Raw genomic sequence first — 20,228 nt, 5'->3', positions numbered from 1 at the left:
CCCCTCCACTAATACTTCAGAGTTCAGATCGAGTTGTTCTTTTTCGGTTGAGATTTGAAGACAGCTGGAGTATTCTGAACAGACTCCAAAGTTGAGGTTTCTTGAAATCTAAGTCAGCTCTTGAGAGTGCTAATGGGCTCTAAGAAGATGGGCATTTCTTATGATTCCACTGACTTGATTCAGAGAAGCGAACCTTTCAGACAGTAAATTTAGGACTGCTTCCTGGACGTTGGTTGTACTAAGCGGCCTAAGCCCCAGAAGGCTGTGCTTGGGTTGTCATATCCCAGCCTGACCTCTGGCTGTTCCAACCTGCTGCACAACTTGCACCCCCAGTTGTGTCTGAGTCCTAAAATAGATACTTCAGCCCAATATACAGTTAATAAAGTGAAGAAGACAATACTGCCCTTTTAGAGATCAGAATATACAACTTATCCTCATAAGATGAAAAGGCATAAGTACCCTCAACAGTCAACATATATATGCTTCAGCACATAAATTTCAACAAAATTTGATTAGAAATTTTTAGTCTCTTTCTTAAGCTGATATTTTCATTTGTTTAAGGAAAGCAATCACCGGAGTTAAGTTGGACTCAAATTAGGGTTCTTAGTTTAACTAGGAACTAAAATAAAAAGGAGAGTCTTTCCCCCTCCCCTTCCTCCAAAAAAAATTATTGCAGCAGGAATAGTTGGGTTCTTCACTGACATCAACAATTTGCTGCTCGTTTAAGTTAATTTATGCTATGCATTATACTCCCGCAAATGTCACTTGAATCTTAAAGCTGTCATCCAACCCTCAAGTTTCCTAAAAGTACATCCTATGCCAATAACCCGTAAGGCACTCATACCAAAGTCTCAGAGGAGCTTTTGCAATCCACTCTTCCTGGGATCATGCTTAAGGAGGATTAATACCAGGTCACAGCATTTTTATCGATAATGACATTTCAAGCAAGTTCACTGATTTTAGTCCCTCTCATGCACCGTCCAGAACTTAATGATGATTTATAAGATGCTAGATTTTTGCTCCTCTCCAAGAATAGATTTAAGAGTTCAGCAAGGAAGGACTTGAAAAACATGATACGTCGCAACAAAATTCAATAATACATAAATGTTGACTCCACACAACTTACCTGACCCATTGATTCTAGAAGAGAGTTGCAGTCGTTAAATGTACAGTCCATCAAGAAAATCTGTGGAAGCTCGTTTAAAATTGCATCTTTTGATCTATCTGCCACCAGTACAGTTTTGTCAGAATATAAACAGATATATATAGAACAAAAGCTACGCATTCTGACACAGCTTGCATATTTTAAAGTTTTAGATAAATAATTAGGGTAAATAAGGTGAAGAATTCTCTAAGCAAATTGTGACCATAGATATTAAACTTCAAGGAGGGGGACTAATGCAGGAAGGTCTAAAAACCTTGAAGTCCTACAGATAACAGGCTTTAATTGAAAGAAGAGGGAGAGAGAGAGAGAGAGAGAGAGAAAAAAAGTCAAGTCGAAAGATAGGCTACATTAGGGTTGGAATAAATAGTAAGCTGAGCTGCCTATCTCGCTGTGAGCACTACCTAAGCACTGTTGAAGGCAAAAAAGTCAAGTCGAAAGATAGGCTATCTCTTCATCCATAGGAACAAATGAATGATAAAACAAGAAGAAGCAAGCACTAATTAACTGACCCCATTTAGTTGGGATGGCGTTGTGTACATGGAAAAAACATCTCGGTCGAAACTGAGATGTCTCGGTTTCGCAAGAAACCGAGACGAGATGGCCATTGATTCTAAAAATTCCCATGTTTCAACCCAACTCGACCTGTTTCGACCAGGTTTCGATAGAAACAGTCCGTTTTTTTGCAAGTTTCAACCTGAACACCTGTTTTTATATTTTTTATTTCATTTACTTAAGATATTATTCATAAATAAGAAAATACCCCCTATTTGAATCCAATAAAAATAGTTAAAAAATAAAATTCCGAAAAGATAAAAAGTCAACCCCCCCAGTTCAAGAACAAAAACTGAATTTTCAGCGGTAAGTGCAATTTTCAACTTTTAAATGTTGAGTTTTTCTCAAATCTAAAAATTCCATAAATTTTAATATGGTAAAACATTGCTAAAAAACAAAAGTGCAGTAAAATATTCATTTGTTTTGATATTTGAAAAAATATTTTCATTCAAAGCAATTTTGACAATTTTCGCACACGCCAAATTAAGTTTGACCAGTACATAACTCCTTCAGTTAAATCAGATTTAAGCAATCTTGTGTAGCTGAACCCAATTAGTTTGTAATTTTGTATCAGACTGATCTGTAGTTGATGTTGTTGTGTTCTTTTCTTTACTTTTAATTTTTATACCTCGCCTTCACAAGGATTCATCTAGCCGACCCCATTCAGTTGGGATAAGGCTGAGTTGTTGTTGTCATAAAGATTGATTGAATATCACGACTCCAGCTTAATCTAGTTTTGTTCTGTGCTGGCCAATGTTCATGTAGTGGCATGTTTTATGGTTACATGTTATATCTGTATTGGATACTTGGGTGAGCTCATCTGAGGGCAGCAAGCTGATTAGGATTTCAGTGACCCCTGGCTGCAGTAAACTTCCTCCATGGGGCTACAGTTCCTAACTTTCCACAGCAATATTTCCTCTTCACAGAACAAAGTAGATATAAAATACACCCAAGAGATTTATGTTATGTTTGCCACGTCAAAATCAAATTATCATAATGGGGCCCAAAATATACAAGGGCTCAAGTGGAAGCCCTAAACACTAATTTCTTATTAGCTTCAGAAGCAACCAAATAAACAGGCTCGACATAGTTTTCATTCCCATCTCCTTAAGAAGAAGCACCAAACCTCAAATAGAATGGACAATGGATAAGGAGATGGGACACGGATTCAACAGCATCCAAACAACATGAACATACGGGCACAGAGGGAGAAGCCTCTCAAAATTAGGTGATTAAAGTTCAAGGGACAGTGGTTGGCAGCACATCATATGATATTTAGTGGGAAACCTATCCCTTCCCCCCCCCCCCCACATCCAAAAAAAAAACTCTAATAGTAACGGAACCATCTACAGAAAGGATATAGAGATTGGCATCCTGGATCACATCAGCTTTGACAATCCCAATCCAGGACATACCCTTGCTGTCTAGGCACCAAATCCTACTTTCACAAATCACTCCCATCTGAATAACCTAATCACTAGCGGAAGGGAACCATCTGCGAAAAGAATATAGTGATTGTAATCCTGGAAAAGATCAGCTTTGACACTCCCGATCCAGATTGGCCGATTTCTTGACTGATTCTTAAGAAATCTGTAATGTTCCATTGTTGAGATTGATCACATTAATTTGTTTACTACAATGGAACACTTGCATTTAAAAAATTAATAATAATTCCTCAGCCTTTCAATATTTTTGTCTTCTGTCACTTTTCACAATTTTTTGGCTTCTGAACATTGTGACATTAAATCTCAAACCCCCCCCCCCTTATTGCATGGGTTCTCTGCAATTTCAAGAACAAAAATCAGCTCTTATCATTATGCTTTCAGCAAGAAGAATAGAACTAGATGCATTTTACGTCAACTAAATAAGCAGATGATGAAATAAATGTCAATAACAGGTATCTTCACTTGGACCACTAAATTATCGAGTTACGAGCAAACAAAGAAAGAAAGAATGCAGAGCTGATGTTATATCCTTTTAAGAGCAGAAGTTAATGTGATTCTGAAGTACATACCAGGAATATGTTGTGATTCTCCATTTCTAGATCCTCCCTGCAACACGTTCAGGTAGCCCTTGAAGGCCTGGTATACTTCATGAATAACTAACTCTGCTCTCTGGCAAAATCCACACCAACTATTGCTAAAAAGCACCAGAACATCCTTCATCCAAGCATGCCCAACATTTTGCGAATTTGACTGATTATAGCCTTGAACCAACTCAGAAAATGTGTGGGCAGTGACTCGAGGGATCGGATCCACCTCATGAAAGTCCAAATTTACAAATGGAGGATGGATGGGCTCCCTAGGACTTTCGATTATGGTTTCTGAACGCTGATATGAGTTCAGCTTTCCATTAGAAAATCCATCAAGAAACTTAGCCAAGGAAGAATAGCAGAAAACTTCTTCTGGGAAGACATAGTGTTTTTGTGAAATAGGATCAAGAACTAACATAGACGGAATTTTGGATCCACCATAAAGGGTTCTCAGCAATTGGTAGCCACCATCAGAAAAGAAAAAACAACCTCTGAATTGTTGGTGTTCAACCTTTTGCCCAACATGTTGTTGGCCAATCTTCACAGAACTTTCCTCCTCTAAGTTCATAACCTTGGGAAAACTATTTTCACCAGGCATGGGAGCTTTGTCTGGTTCTACAGAAATAGACTGAGGATCCTCCTCAGCATAACCTCCCATTTCTTTTTGATATGGGGAAGGTCTAACAAAAGTAACACCAGCCAGTTCCTCATGCTGAACTGCAGTTGCACTTGCACTACTCGGTAAATTATATTTTCCCGGAATAATACTACTTTCACCAGTATCTTCCATTGGAAATTCTGATGGAACTTCTACAGATTGAGCAGTTTCCTTCTGTGATGGTAATAGATCTGCTAGTTTCACATCAAAATCATCAGATAGAAGCTGGAAGCCTAGCTCCTTTGCAAGAAAACTTAATTTTGCTTCTTTCTTCTGCTGAAGCAGGTGCCCTAAGATGTCATTGACGGACTGGAACTGCTTATCTGCCGCTATATTATTTAAAGCAACTTTTCCATCCTCGTTGATTATCACAACAGCCATCTTGTCCTGGAGCTTGGCCATTTGAGTTGCTGAAGAGAATTCTCCTCTTTGGTTTCCATCTTGATTGGATATACTTCTCCTCAGTCCTTTAGAAGGTAGGGATGAGTATTCTCTGAATTTAACACTGTGTTGTCCAGCCCTCTGATGGAAAAGCTCATTCTGCAAAGCTATCTCCCTAAAAGTGTTAAGAGCATCCATACTCTTTTGTCTAATATCCAATGATTCAGATGATCGATCCACAAAAAGAATTACTGATGGCATGTTTATGGGTAACGCAGGCTCGAGATCACGGCCTTCACCTTCAAGCTACATAAAAAAGAAAGAAAAAATCTTTGGATCAATAAGCAGAAACATACTCGATAAAGCACCATGAAAGCATGCTAAAATAAAAGGTAAATAAATAACAGATACTGCAGCAGCTGTATAGCTTCATATGCTACTAAATGAGAGCATAGTATGTGTAAAAATCAAAAGAGGCATATGTACATAGACATTACATTTCAGCATCAATGTATAAACAATGTCAATCCTAAGAAATACCCACATCTCTGGATTTGTCATTATAGACATACATACATGTGGTGGTCCTGTAGACTCTAAACAGCAGCCTTGTATCCAATTGACACGGTTGATATTTTAGGATAGGTCAATTTAGTATAGTAGTATTACAATTTTATGGCAAAATGTTTCCTGGTTGGCTGACCAACCTAACCCTTGGAGGGAGGTGATAACACTTACAAGGGTATTTGAACAATGGAAAGTTCACAAAACATAACATTTGATGAGCATGATCTGAAAATTTGAGCATGTTGAAATTTCTACGAAATATTTCTGATGAAGACATCATACCAGCTGATTGTGGATTCAGAGTATACCAGAGGAGGTGTCGCCGATCTCAGCCATTCACTGCTTCTATATGGATTGATGACGAGTTCCGAGGTTACCCATATTGCTAGAGCACACCCCTGTGGACCCCACTTGCAATAGTCTTTAGTATTAGCTAGTAATTCTGGTTTCTATTTATTATTATTTCTGTTTCTTTTTTTTATTTCTATTTCAGTTTTTTAGTATTTCAGTTTATGAAGTGTATGTGAGGAGAAGTTCTTTTCTTTTCTTTACTGTTTATGTTGTAATTGTCCCCCTTCCCCTTCCCCACGACTTGGCATTTTCCCTTTTTTTTTATTTTTCTTTTTTTTTTAGTAATGGAAACTACTTTTGTAACCACCCCATTCCCCATGGTTCCCCTTTGTTTTTCCTTCTTTTAATGCCTATTTTGGCACTGTTGTAAATGGTTGGACATTCAGGAAGAATGGAACTGCTCCCTCATGTGTGAGTCACTCTCTCCCTCTCCCAATTTCTCTTCTTCTTTGTCTTCTTGTCTTGATTGTCTGCTCTCTTTTCTCCTTTTTCTTCTTCTAAGTGTTGCTCCCCTACTTCTTCTATTTCTGTTCTCTCTTTCCTTTTTCCACGAGTTCAGTCCCCTCCCCTTATGTTGTTGCCTTCTTTTTCTCCAACAACCCCCCCCCATGGTACTGCTCCCTTGTTCTTTTAACTTTCTGTTGTACAATGAAGTTAATGGACAGAACTACAACTTTATGGAAGCTGTTCACTAACTGCAGTGCCTAAAATCTGAGTGGTATTTATTTCTCCTATCCTGATCTTTAATTCCCTTTCACCTATTTTTATGCTATAGTTTCTTTGAATTGGCAGTGTTGTTGTCTTGACATGAATGTTGGCTGAAATTCTTGCTATGCTTAGTCTTACAATTTTTAGGATTCTTGAAAGTACATGCCTGCTAGTATTTGATTAAATGTTGCCTGATTTCTAACCTCTATAGCATCCAATTGAACATTGTTTAGTTGAATACATGTGGCCAATGATTTCCCTATGATTTCTATTGTTCATTGCTCACTGTTATTGCTGTCCCCTCATGTATGTTACTGCCCTCCCCCCCCCCCCCTAACTAGACAGTCCTTAGGAGTAATTGGTGCCTACCTTAGGTTAGCTTGTTATCCTTGTAGGAAAATTTAGTTTCTAGGTTTATCCTACATCGAATTTGGTATCAGAGCCTGAGTTTAATTATCTAGTTTGCAGCTGGTACATGTGTTTCATGTGAGTTCAGTCACCATTGCATGCCTTTACGTAGTGGACGTGACTACCATATCATGTCTACCCCTTCTTATACCCCAATGTCACCTGAGCAGTGGACTAGGTTACTTCAACAGAATGAAGAGACCTTGAAAGCTCTCCAAGCTAATCAGGAGCTGCTTAGGGCTGCCCATGTAGAGTTGGTTGCCAGTAGGACAGCCCGAGTAGCACAAAGCCACAAACTACTAGCCTCCAAGCCATTACAGCAAGACTTGCTACCATAGAGACATCCATACTAAACTCTGAAGGACAGCAAGGCCACAATACTCATGATACTGGACATAGGTTAGAAATCCCCAATTTGGGGAATCATGTCAATTTCGAGCGTCACAACCACTTTGAAGGTTATAACAGAATGGGGGATAACTTCCTAGGCAATGGACATGGCCGAGGTAGAGGACGAGGACCAAGGGGTCCGAGACATCATTTTCCTTATGGAGATGATGATGACACTGAGCAATATGGTAGAGGATGGGATATTAGGAAGATGGTCAAATTAGAAGTTCCCTCATATGATGGCCAAATAGATGCCAAGGTCCTGCTCGATTGGATTAGACAGATGGATAGGTACTTTGACTTCTATGATATGTCTGAAGAGCTCCGCTTCAGGTTTGCTAAAATGAAGCTTACTGGAGCTGCCCAAGACTTTTGGACTGAGTTAGAGTATCAGGAGACGAGTCTAGGACATGAACCTGTCTCAACTTGGGTTGAGATGCAAGAGAGACTCAAAAGGGAGTTCTTGCCTATCACATATAGGCTGCAATTATTGAAAGACATGAACACCCTGGAGCAAGGAAAGATGTCAGTGACTGAGTACATGGCTAAATTCAATGAATTGAAAATCCGAAGCCGTACTCATGAGGATGTTGAGCAGACACTGTCTATTTTTCTGACGGGAATTAATTATGACATCCAGTCGTGCATGGCACATTGGCACCCCATCTAGTGAAGTAGTGAGAGAAGTTCCTCAAGCTTTCCGGATAGCTCTTGAATTAGAAGGGTCTTTGAGGAACATTCCCTAAAAGAAGAGTGGTTTCCAAGCCAGGGAGTCTAGTAACCGGAAACCATTCCAGAGTCCCTCAACTTTTCCAAAGCCACCCACTAACCCTCAACATCAATTTGACAACAATAGGGGTAAGGGCATCTTGGGAGAGGCACCTAAAAAGAATGACCAGCAACAATGTTTCAAATGCCAGGAATTTGGACACTTTGTTAGAAAATGTCCCAACAGAAATCTTTATGTGGTAGGACAAGACCTTGAGGACTATGACTAGGAGGATACCCAGGACAATGAGTTTGTGGACCATAGGCCTGATGAGATCATCTCAAATGAGGAGATTGAGAAGATTGATACCTCCAGACTTGGTGTTGTGAGATGTATGGTCTCACAGCCTAAGGGCAACGATGATTGGCGACGGACCAACATCTTTATCACTTATACCTGTCATTAGGATAAGAACTGTCGTGTCACCATTGACAGCAGTAGCTGCATGAATGTGGTTGCCCAAAGTGTAGTCACTCGAATGGGGCTCAAACCAAAAGCTCATCCCAAACCTTATAAGGTTGCTTGGGTCGATCAATCGACTATTCCAATCACATTGAGATGTTTGGTTCCCTTGCACTTTGCAGGTTATGATGACCAAGTGTGGTGTGATGTCTTAGAGATGGATGTCGCCCACATCATCCTTGGTAGACCATGGTTGTATGACCGAGATGTGACCAATTATGGGAAATCTAACACCTGTGTATTTCACTTTAAAGTGAAGAAGATTAGACTGACACCTAGCGCTCACAAAAGAGGTAAAGATATAGGATCAAAAGAGAAGCACCACTAAACCGAAACCTCAAAAAACACTCCACATAATGAATTAAAAGCAGTTTGAAATTGAGTGTAGAGGTTTCGAGGTTGTGTATGAACTGTTCCAGCTAGTAAATTTACTAAGGCCCCTAGAGAGGTGCAACCTTTGTTGAGAGAGTTTAAGCACCTGTTCCCTGAGGAATTACCGGATGAGTTACCACATATATGTGACATTCAACACGCCATTGATCTAGTTTTGGGTTCTTCTTTGCCAAACTTGCCTCATTACTGTACGAATCCCAAGAAGCACGCCGAGCTTAAACGACAAGTGGATGAGTTGCTTCAAAAAGGACTCATCAGGGAGAGTCTCTGACTCTCAGTCCCTGTGCAGTACCTGCTTTGCTTACGCCTAATGACGGTACTTGGCATATGTGCGTTGATAGATGGGTCATCAACAAAATTACAGTCAAGTATGGGTTTCCCATACCTAGACTTGACAACATGTTGGATATGATGGCTGGGTCATTGATTTTTTCTAAGATTGATCTAGGCAGTTAAGAAAGTAATATAGATAAGATGAGTGTAGCGAAGATGAGGATGTTGAGGAGAATGTGCGGCAAGACCAGGTTTGAGATAGAATAAGAAATGATTTTATTAGAACCGAATTGAGAGTTGCACCAATCCAAGACAAACTCCGTGAGAGCCGCTTGAGGTGGTATGGTCATATACAACGGAGACCTATGGATGCACCAGTAAGAACTAAAGAGTGACCAGATTCAGTTTGACGAAGCTAAAAGAGGTAGGGGCAGGCCCAAAATGACTATTGGAGAAGTAGTAAGAAAGGATATGCATGTAGTAGGGCTCGACCCTAGTATGACCGCGGATAGAGTTGTTTGGAGGATAAAGACCCGTGTAGCCGACCCCTTGCAGGGGGATGTTCTTGGGATGCTGCTTTGACTACTACTTTGACTTCTTCCTTTTCTTATTTTCCTTTTTCTTCCTTCTACTCCTTTTTACTTCTTTTTTACTTCTCTTTTTTTTTTCCTACTATTTTCATAGCCTCGATCAGATCCATGTAGCCGACCCCATTTAGTTGGGATAAGGTTATGGTTGTTGTTGTTATTGATCTCAAGAGCGGGTATCACCAGATTCGGGTTAGATCAGGGGACGAGTGGAAGACTGCCTTCAAGACGAAGGATGGTCTCTTTGAATGGTTAGTCAAGCCTTTTGACCTAGGCAGGTAGCATTTCAAGCTTAAACAAGAAAACTAAAAAAAAAATCATGTTTGATGTATGCTCTTTATGGTGCATATTACAGCAGCTTATCACATATTTAAGGGAGTTAAAATTAAAAAAAAAAAACAAAACTAAGGGGCTAAAATTGGAAAACAAATGTAACTAAGCCCTAAAATCATTGTAATTGGAAAAATTGATACTTCCTTGATCTTTGAATAATTGTCTTGATATAAATGATCTTTGATTACTTGGTGAAAGTTGGATGTTTACTCTTTAGTTTATGCTTAATATTACTATTGAGTAGGCTAAATAATAACATAAGTTGGTCAGGATATCAGCATAGTCCAAAATCTCGCGAGATCTCGCCGAGATTCTCGGTTTTTTTAGATACCGAGTCGAGATGCCTTACGAAACATAGAAGTGTACTTTCTCGGCGAGATCTCGCGAAATCTCGTCTCGATCTCGTCTCGATTTTATGATGAAAACCAGAAGAGAAAATGCAAGATCTCGGCGAGATCTCGGGTCGAGTTTCAGGTTTCGGGTACTGGGCTTGGGTCAATTGACCCATTTAACTTAATTTTAGCCATCTACAGATTGTAAACAGCCCCAAACTCGACAGAAGCATTCTTTCTCTTCTCTATTTGGCTCTCTCTTCTCCCTAACTCTCTTCTTCTCTGAAAGTTTCAATTTTTCTCTTCCCTTCTTCATTTTTTGGTTGGATTGGAAGCTTTGGAAGCTGATTTTGGTGCCAAACTAAAGATTGAAGGTTAGTTTTGCAAGATTGATCAAGATTTTGAAGGTTTTTTGCAAGGTAACCCATTTTCCCTAAACCTATTTTTTTGAAAAAAAATTGATGAAATCTTGGTAGATGGGTGTGATTTTGAGTTATGTTATACAAGTTTGGCCAATCTATCACTTGATGGAGGCCGAATTTTTTTTGGGTTATTAAATTTTTATTATAATTTCTGGAAAAAAAATAGGATAAATACTTATTGTTTGGATGTGATCTTGATGTATGTTAGACAAGTTTGCATACTCCACAGCCTCATGGAGTCAATTTTTTTTTTCACCCATTAAAAAAAATATTTTATTTTTCAGATTTAATAATAATATTATTAAAATAGTTAAAAAATATATAAAATTAAGGAAAAATGCCTGTTTTTTTTTTTAAATTATACACAACATTTGTACATAATGTCCAACTTCAAATGATGTCAAATACATCATTATGTTGTAATATTTTATATTTGAAGGGATAATTATTTATAATAAAAATTATAAATATTATTTTTAATTAATAAATAAATACTAGGGTTAGGGAATAAATAAGAGATAGGTATTTGATTGTTCTAGTAGCTTCATATTATGTTTAATAGTTATGAATACAATACTTTAAGTGTTTAATACCTTACTATAAGTCTGTAATAATTACTAATACATGTTTTTTTTATGTAACAGTGTAAAAAATAAGATATTTCTTACACAATGGGGGATATAGCATGGCAACATGGAGTCCCGATGTCTGAAGACAAAAAGAAGTCAAAGTGTAACTACTGTGGAAAGATTCTAAATTCTGGAGGAGCAACTAGGTTAAAGGAACATTTGTCTGGTCTGGGCAAGGATGTTGCCAAATGCCGAAATGTTCCGAGCCAAGTGAAACTGGCAATGGCACAAAACTTGAGAGGAATACGAACAAAGAAAGCTGATAGGGAAAGACAACAAATAGCTTTCGATGAGGCAGTTCTAGAGAGGCCTGGTGTAGACATCCTTGGAGGAGTAGGAGGTGATACTGAATATAGGCCTACACCTGGTGAGTTCGAATCAGAGGCTGAATATAGGATTTACCAGCAGACTTTGGCAGAGAGTAGGCAAAGTTTTCATTTTGAGAATAGAAGAGCATATGAGCAAGCAAGAGGAGCTGGTGGATCTGGCTCACCGCACTGAGCAACAAGATGAGAGGAGGAGAAGCACTGGCACAAGAGATATCCCACGGCCCCAAGCCCGACCCCGAGCACGTTCCCCAGATACCATTTTTGAGCAGGATCCATCTACCTTGAGGCAACAAGATGCTTTCTAGCCAACCATCCCGCAAGTGTTTGGTGGTAAACAAGAGGAAGCACGGAAAGCCTTCAGCAAGTTCATGCTATACAATGGCATTCCAGCTAATGTAGCATAAGGAACATATTATAATGCATTCCTTGACGCTGCAAGGAGGGCTGGCCCAGGATGGAAGGGGCCTACACCATATGAGTTGTATAATGTATATTCGCCTAAAGAGGTAGAGGAGATGAAAGAGTACATAGAGGGTCTGAAGCCAAGGTGGGACACATATGGGGTTACTCTTATGGCTGATGGTTGGACTGGACCTACTAGACAGTCCATTATAAATTTCATGGTGAGTTGTAATGGGAAGACTGTCTTCTTGAAGTCTGTTGATGCATTAAAGCATGTCAAGGATGCATCATACTTGTATAAGCTACTGAAGCAAGTGGTGGAGGAAGATATAGGAGCAAAGAACGTTATCCAAATTGTGATGGATAACGGTTCTAATTTTAAGAAGGCTGGAGAGAAACTGATGAACAAGAAGAGTAAGAGGATCCGCCTCTTTTGGACTCCATGTGCAGCCTATTCTATTGATTTAATGCTGAAGGACATGGGGAAAAAAGCTTCGGTGGCTGGTGTGGTCAATAGGGCAAGGCAAGTGACCACCTTTGTGTATAACCATGGTTATGCTTTAGCCATGATGAGGGAAAAATGCACGGGGGATTTAGTGAGGCCTGGTGTCACTCGATTTGCCACCAATTACATTGTATTGAAGAGCATTCAGTCGAAGGTGATAGGTCTGAGGTCAATGTTTGCAAGTGAGCAATGGTTTAGTTGACGAGGTTCTAAGACAGAAAAAGGGAAGGCAGCATAAGAGACCATTGCAAGTGATGGATTTTGGAAGGACTTGTATAAAGTTGTTGCCATATTAGAGCCAATGGTGGCAATACTAAGGATGGTTGATACGGAGAAGAAGCCTACCTTGCCCCACATATATGCTGCCCTGCAGAAGATGAAGGAAATGGTCCGAGCTACAATACCCCGAAGTGCTCGCTCATACATTAACATCATTGATGAGCGATGGGAGAAGCACTTAAATCATCCCTTGCATAAAGCTGGTGAGTTCAACACTTCAACATACTTTACACTTTATATAAATTTTTACATTTACATATTCAAAACTCGAAAGTATTAAGTCACTAATAACTTATATTTGTGGTTTCCCCTTTACTAGCATACTATTTGAATCCAAAGTACCAGTACTCGCATAATCTTGGGCTGGACATGGATTTGTTACTGGCAGTTGAAGCTGTTATTGAGAAGTTGGAGGTCAATCCCAAGACACAATCTGACGGCAATGATGAGGTGAGACTATGGGACTTTGGTACATTGGTAGTCAGTAAAGGAATGTAATTACTAAATAGCAAATACTAATGCCTCTAACACTGTTTGAAATTTAAAATGAAAATAGATCAAATTCTTCAGAGAGGCCTCAGCAAGTTTTAGTCGAAAAGCTGCAATGGAGGGTAGACAAAAGTCAGACCCTGGTAGGTGGTAATGTGGCATGACTTTACATTTATGAATTATAATTTTATCCCTTTACAATGCATATATTCTTAATATTCTATGTTTATAATGCAGCTGATTGGTGGGGGATTTATGGTACAAGTTCACCCAACCTGAGGAAGGTAGCAATCAAAGTACTCTCACAAACTTGTTCATCCTCTGGGTGCGAGCGCAACTGGAGTACATTCGCATTGATACACTCAAAGAGGTGGAACAGATTGGGTAGTCAACGACTGGAGCAGCTGGTGTATGTGCATTATAATATGAGACTAAGGATGAGGCACATACATGAAGAATTTGAGAACAATGACAAAGATCCCATCGAGCTAGCCAACATATTCCAAGAGGACTCTGATGATGATGAGGATCCCCTATTCCAGTGGGTGAGGGATCGTGGTGCACCAGAGATGGATGAGCCTGGAGGTAGGCCCGACTCCACCATTGCGTCCGTAACCGGTACAGATGTTGACGACTATATGTCGCAAGAGGGCCGTGCACATTCTTAGTCACCGAGACCTTTTGAGGATGCAACAGGAACTGCTCCTGATGATGATGATGATGATGATGATGGTGATGGACTGATGGTGATGATGATGGTGATGGTGATGGACTGATGGTGATGGTGATGGTGATGGTGATGACCCTGGTGGTGGTGGCATGCAGAGTGATGGTTATTATGATGATCATCATAAGGGGATGCGCGAGCAATACCAGCATGAAGTGGGAACCCAGGAGGACCCTGTGCGTTTCACAGGTGAGTCTCAGTTTACACATGCCACACAAGATCAAGACCATGGTGGCCACAGCAAAACGTACAAGAGAAGGACGGGTTGCAAATACAACCAACCTCAGTATGAACACCATGCTAGCAAGTTTTGGAAGCATGACTATGGATACTGGTAGTGAGCATCAGTCGTGGCAATCATATCAACCTCATCATCACCATGATTATGGCCAGCAGAGCACCGGTTCTGAATATAGTGCCTATGGTCAGTTTGGCCAGTCAACACATGCATATGACTATCAAAGCAGTGAATCTGGCTCTGGCAATGGGTCCACATTCCCAGTCCCATACATTTCTCAATATGACAGTAGCACAAGCAGTGGATATCAACCTTCACAGCAACGGTCTAACGCCACTATGGAACAACTATACCCTAAGATAGGGATCTTGGCATATGTGGATGAGAAGTCTTATATGAATGTTGTGGAGAACTATATGCAACAGTGGAGCAACAATATGTCATGGGAAGATTATGTGGGACAAATGGGGAATGAATATGTTATTCAATCTAATTTTATGTGATGATAGTTGTAACTTGTAACATCGTTAAGCTTGAGCAATTTGATGTATCACTTATTCACTTTAACATTTGTAATACTTATTAAGTTGTTTTCCTATTAATTGAATGTTTTGTTTGAGTCCTATATACATAAATTATGTCATTAATGTATATAGTATGTTATTTTAATACGTCTTCACCTACCAACTAAGGGTCCAATGTAAAAGTCCTATTTGGACAAAGTTTTTGCAAAATCTGATAATGCCATTGTGTTTAAATGGCCTAAAATAGGCTGTATACCGATTTTCAGACCCAAAAGAGGTCTAAAACCCACCGAGATGGGCTTCCGAGTCGGAAAAAAAAAAGTGCACAAACTCGAAGAGATCTCGGCCCAACTCGGTTTTTTGCTGGGCCGAGATGGCTCCGAGACCTGAGTTTTCGAACCTTGGCTATCAGTAAATAATAAGTACTAAGGTAACCAGAAAGTTCCTAAACTAAACCCTGTTCTATGCACTGCCATGACCAAATGAGGCCTCGTCAAGGCGGTGCCTAAGCCCTAGGCTCCAAGGCTCCTGACCAGCACCTTGCATCACCTTTGCACCTTGAAAACTAATGGTTTTCTTTGTATGGTTCAAAGGATTTCATAAAATGTTGTGGGATCAGTAGAGTCTTATTTGGGATTGTTCCATTATTCTGTAGCGGCTATCTATTTTGTGTACATTACAATGTCCAATCATAAGTATCTTAGGGGTCCTTAAACACCATATATTAGTAGCGCACTAGAGCTAACTTACCAAAAGCCTGAAATAAGTTTTTTTCGGGACAGAAGCATTGACTAAGTCTCGAGAGATGATAGACCAGTGAGTAAAACAGATAGACCTACCTCAATAACAGGAGAGTGGTGCATCTGCAGAACACTTCGGAGGTCCTCTCCTCTTTTAAGAATCTCTGAACAATTGGGACATCCCGCATAGTGAAGCATTACCAACCATGAATATGAATCAGAATCACCAACACCCAGAGATGACAGCAGTGCTCGATCAGAAACCAGCCCAAACCTGTGCCTTTCAGGAGGAAGAAAGAACTCTCTTGCTGTTGTTGTGAACTTTGATAAGAATGAATCAAACAGCTGAAACTCATCAAATGTACAGGAGATACCAACATCGGATGTCATAAATTCAGAATCCAGCAGAGGAGCACTGTCATTTGCCAAGGAAAATCTCTCCAGCCAAGGTATTCCATTAAGCCCATTTTTGACCTCACAAGTAAGCTTTTCATTTCTCAGCCCCTGTTTTTTAGTCAAAGAAACTTGGAATCAGGATTTCGATTACCTGATGCATAGCCTTCTATATATTGTTCCAAAATCAGGCTCATTTGATGTTTATTTAAAAACTACCAGCCACCTTCTCATTTATCTCCCCCTTGGATGGAAGTGTTTTATTGGTTTCTCCATGCAACTTTGCCCCAAAAATAACCCCTGCAATACAAAGATCTTGTCAGTAAGCCATGTAACATGTAATAAAAACCAACTCATGTTATATGCACACTTGTTCCTCACAAACAACAAGAATTCATTTCCCAGCACAAGAAAACATTTACCATTTGAGACCATTTATGTGGAGGTGAACATTCATTATACCTTAAGATATTTATGAAACTTCAATGAATTAAAATCATTCACCTTTATCAGTGCCACGAACATGTTACACATCCACAACATAACATGTATTCCAACAAATATAATCCTAATGATTCTTATTCTTCTGTTTCTTTCTATTTTTAACCTACAACTTAGCACTAGGCTATGTTTGGATGTCAAGAAAAGAAAAAATTCAAAAAAAAAAATTTTGAATTTGAGGAGAGAGATAGACACAAATCAATCATTATGTCATCATACTTTTTGTCTTATTATGTTTTTCCTTTTCTTTTCTTGGCATCCAAACATAGCTTAAGAGTTAAAGTAATATCTACAGTTTACCATCTCTTTTTAGCATGCACTACAGACATGTTGAAGTCAGAGGGACTTGAAGAACTGTTCTAGGCATTCTATTTGTCAAACACCAGAAAGACATTATGACAAATAGAGAGCAAGAAACCAAACAAAAGCTTGGGAAAACTCCACAGGCACATACAAAAATAAACAGAGACCTGCATTGATAAGTTATTTCCTTCACAACACGTGGAAATCAATTCTTACTCATAATGAGAATCATAACAACTAATATAACGAAGAGTAATGCTAATACAGGATAATATCAAGTGAGGAACATATGCATTAATAAAAATAAGAAACAATGCTGACTGAAATTACATACCCCCCCTACATTTTACCAGGTCTCACAATTATTGTAATGTGGACTTACGAAGACCTAGTACTTATTTCTTTAGTATGTTGATGTAAGAGAACTTGAAGACCTGTTCTATGTGTTCTATTTGTGTGACACATCAGAAAGATATTATGGCAATTTGAGAGCAAAAAACCCAAACAAAAGCTTAGGAGAGCTCCACGGCCGCAAACAAAAGCAAACAGAGACATGAAAGTTATTTCCTCAAACAATGAATAATCCTAGAAACTGCTATAACAATGAATAATCCTGATGCAGGATAATAGGAAATGGAGGGAAAGATGCAACAATCAAAATAAGCAACAACACTGACTGCAGCTACATACCATTTTCTTTTGCATCGTGCACATGGAAAGAACTTTCATTACCATTGGCTCCTGTGGCCAACAATTTGGCACTCCATCCACAAAATTCCAGCAGAAGTACAGACTTGTCTGTTGACCCCAAGAATGCTTTTAAGTCTTCCGCAGTGTTTAAGGCTTTGAAAGGGAGATCTTCAGGTTGAAGAGAGACAAGATGATCAAAGGAAGATAATATATTATGTGCTCTAAGTCTCCCTTGATACTTATATGACATAGAGTAGTGATAGCAGAATACTGTTAGTTCCTTGGTAGCACCAAGGAAGTCTGCAAGCATCTTGTCAGTATTTCTATATACAACCATTAGCTTTGGAAGATGAACTCTCTCTTTTTTATAAGCAGACAAATGTGCCAACTCCTTCATAAGGGATCGCGACTCACCAGACCCTATTTATCAAAGACCATAATTCTCAGAACTATATCATTTTTTGACAAATAATGAAATATTGAAAGCCATAATGATTGCAGATCGAGTTGCATAACATGCTCAATGGTCTGCAACAGAATATGAGCAAGGCCATGTAACAAATACACAAAATTAGAATAACCATGACAAACATTACTTGAGCATTCTGAAGGTAACCATCATAGTTAGTCAAACAACATAGTAAATAATATTGTTTAATATTTTAAAATAGAACCATTTAGAACTGTTTAAACTTTCATGCAAACACGACAATTATCAGTCCATATTACTCCCTCTCAGGATGCTTCTGTGAAAGACAAATTCTTGATGGAATCCTTATTGCAAATGAATGTCTGGAGAGTATAGGAATAAGGGGCAGAAAGAAGCCACAATTAAGGCATATTCTGAAAAAGCTTATAATAATGTGACATGGGATTTTTTGGACTACACAATGGAAAACAAAGGCTTTTGGGATACATGGAGAAAACTGATTAAAGGATATAATAAGAATGTGGATAACTCTGATCAACGGAGTTCCCAAATGCAATTTCCCTGCAAGGAAAGGAATCTATCAGTGGGACCTTCTTTCTCCTTTCCTTGTCACCTTGGTAACCAATGTTTTGAACAGACTATTTGGTAAGGCTTCCTCTCTAGTTTTGGTGAAAAACTTTGAGATAGGAAGGGAAAATGTGGAGGTTTCCCATCTACAGTTGGCTAATGAAACAATCTGATTTTTAATCCTAGTCAGGAGGAAATTCAAAATGTGAAACACATATTGGTGTGTTTCCAGTGGATTACTGGATTGGAGGTCAATTTTGGGAAATCATTGGTAGCTGAGATAAATTTGAGTAGTGAGGAGCTAGACTTTTTAGCAAACAGTAAAGGTTGTCCTACCACTCAATTTCATATGACATAATTGGGTATTCCTCTTGGAGATAACCCAATGTCCACCTTTTTGAGACCCCTTAGTGGAGAAAATTTTCGAAGAAGCTTGCAACTTGGAACAGGAATAACATTTTTTTTTTGCGCGGGGGCGGGGAGGGGGGGGGGGGAGGGGAAGAATCACTTTAATAAAATCGACTTTTCAAAACCTCCCTGTTTAATGCACATCCTTGTTTAGGATGCCCAAAAAGATACTAAACGAATTGAAATTTTCATTAGGAACATTTTTGTGGGAGCCAGGGGATAGAAGAAGGGACCGCCTCATTGATTGGGACACTTAGTTTGCCAACTGAGGACAGAGGTTTATCTATTGGAAACATCTCCATCAGGAACACTTCACTAATGGCAAAATGGTTGTGAAGGTTCCCAAATGAACCTCATTCATTGTGGAATTTGTTGATCAGGTCAAAGCATGGGATAAATGAAGGAGAATAGATTCAAAGATAGCTCAAAGAGTAACTCTAACGGGAAGAGTATAAGCCAGCTTACCCCGTTGTTTTTGCATTGGACCTATACGATGTGGGGAATGGAGAAAGAGTTTTGGGAGGATTTGCGCAGGAGGATATTCGATTTAGCCAAATCTGATTGATTGGGTCATGGGCTAGGTATTTTTTGGGTGACTATTGTAAAGGGCTAGTTTTGTAAGCCCACATGATGGATAGTCAGTCACATACAAGATTACGTGTTAATTTTTAGCACATTGTCATGGCGTCTAGGCGACCCAAGGCACTGGAGGGGGCCTGGATGCAGGCAACCATAGTTGTCAAAGCGCATGGCCTAGACGGCGACATCTTGACAACTATGGTTTTTCGTTTCTATTACTCTGTATTTACTATTTTCTAGAAGATGTAGGCTAGCTTGAGTACATATTGAGTTTCATTTTGAGTTGTTTGACTTGTTTCTACTTCTTGTAAGAGAGCTCATGAACATGGTCTCAAGTATCACTACAATACAGACCAATAAGGTATCGATACACATATATCCTGCACCATACGGACTGATGCTAGAATCTAGATACATAGGCTGCAAAAACCGAAAAATCTCAATTTTTGAAAGAAAACTTCTTCCTGTGTGATTTTTTGCCCAAACCTAAGTTGATCTCATCTATACTGAAAAACAACATAGGATGAGTGATTAAACAACCTGTTGATACGTATTGTTGTGTCCCCTTACCTAACAACTCGAGCTTTTGGGATAAGCGGTTGTAACATGGTATCAGAGCCAGCAGGTTGGATGTTCGATCCTTGGTATGTGTGAGGGATTTATGTTGTGTGTTGTTGTGCCCCTACGGCCTGTACCCTCGAAGCCACGTGAT

The 20,228-nt window shown here is 39.3% G+C and overlaps 1 protein-coding gene across 3 annotated transcripts in view; it reads right to left on the bottom strand.

The window, feature by feature from the left end:
• Nucleotides 1–20,228, bottom strand: part of LOC122646075 — a 43,041-nt gene that overhangs the window by 15,373 nt on the left and 7,440 nt on the right. For all 3 annotated transcript variants that reach the window (XM_043839548.1, XM_043839549.1, XM_043839550.1), the window contains exons 2-6: nt 17,533–17,952; nt 16,265–16,338; nt 15,745–16,149; nt 3,732–5,094; nt 1,127–1,224 (exon numbers count right to left, since the gene is read on the bottom strand). In XM_043839548.1, the coding sequence (XP_043695483.1) occupies nt 1,127–1,224; nt 3,732–5,094; nt 15,745–16,149; nt 16,265–16,338; nt 17,533–17,952 (2,360 nt within the window). The remainder of the gene's footprint in view (nt 1–1,126; nt 1,225–3,731; nt 5,095–15,744; nt 16,150–16,264; nt 16,339–17,532; nt 17,953–20,228) is intronic.

Source organism: Telopea speciosissima, chromosome 11, assembly GCF_018873765.1.
Source record: "Telopea speciosissima isolate NSW1024214 ecotype Mountain lineage chromosome 11, Tspe_v1, whole genome shotgun sequence".
In the NCBI taxonomy this organism is placed as follows: domain Eukaryota; kingdom Viridiplantae; phylum Streptophyta; class Magnoliopsida; order Proteales; family Proteaceae; genus Telopea; species Telopea speciosissima.
This window is presented reverse-complemented; position numbering and strand designations above follow the sequence as displayed.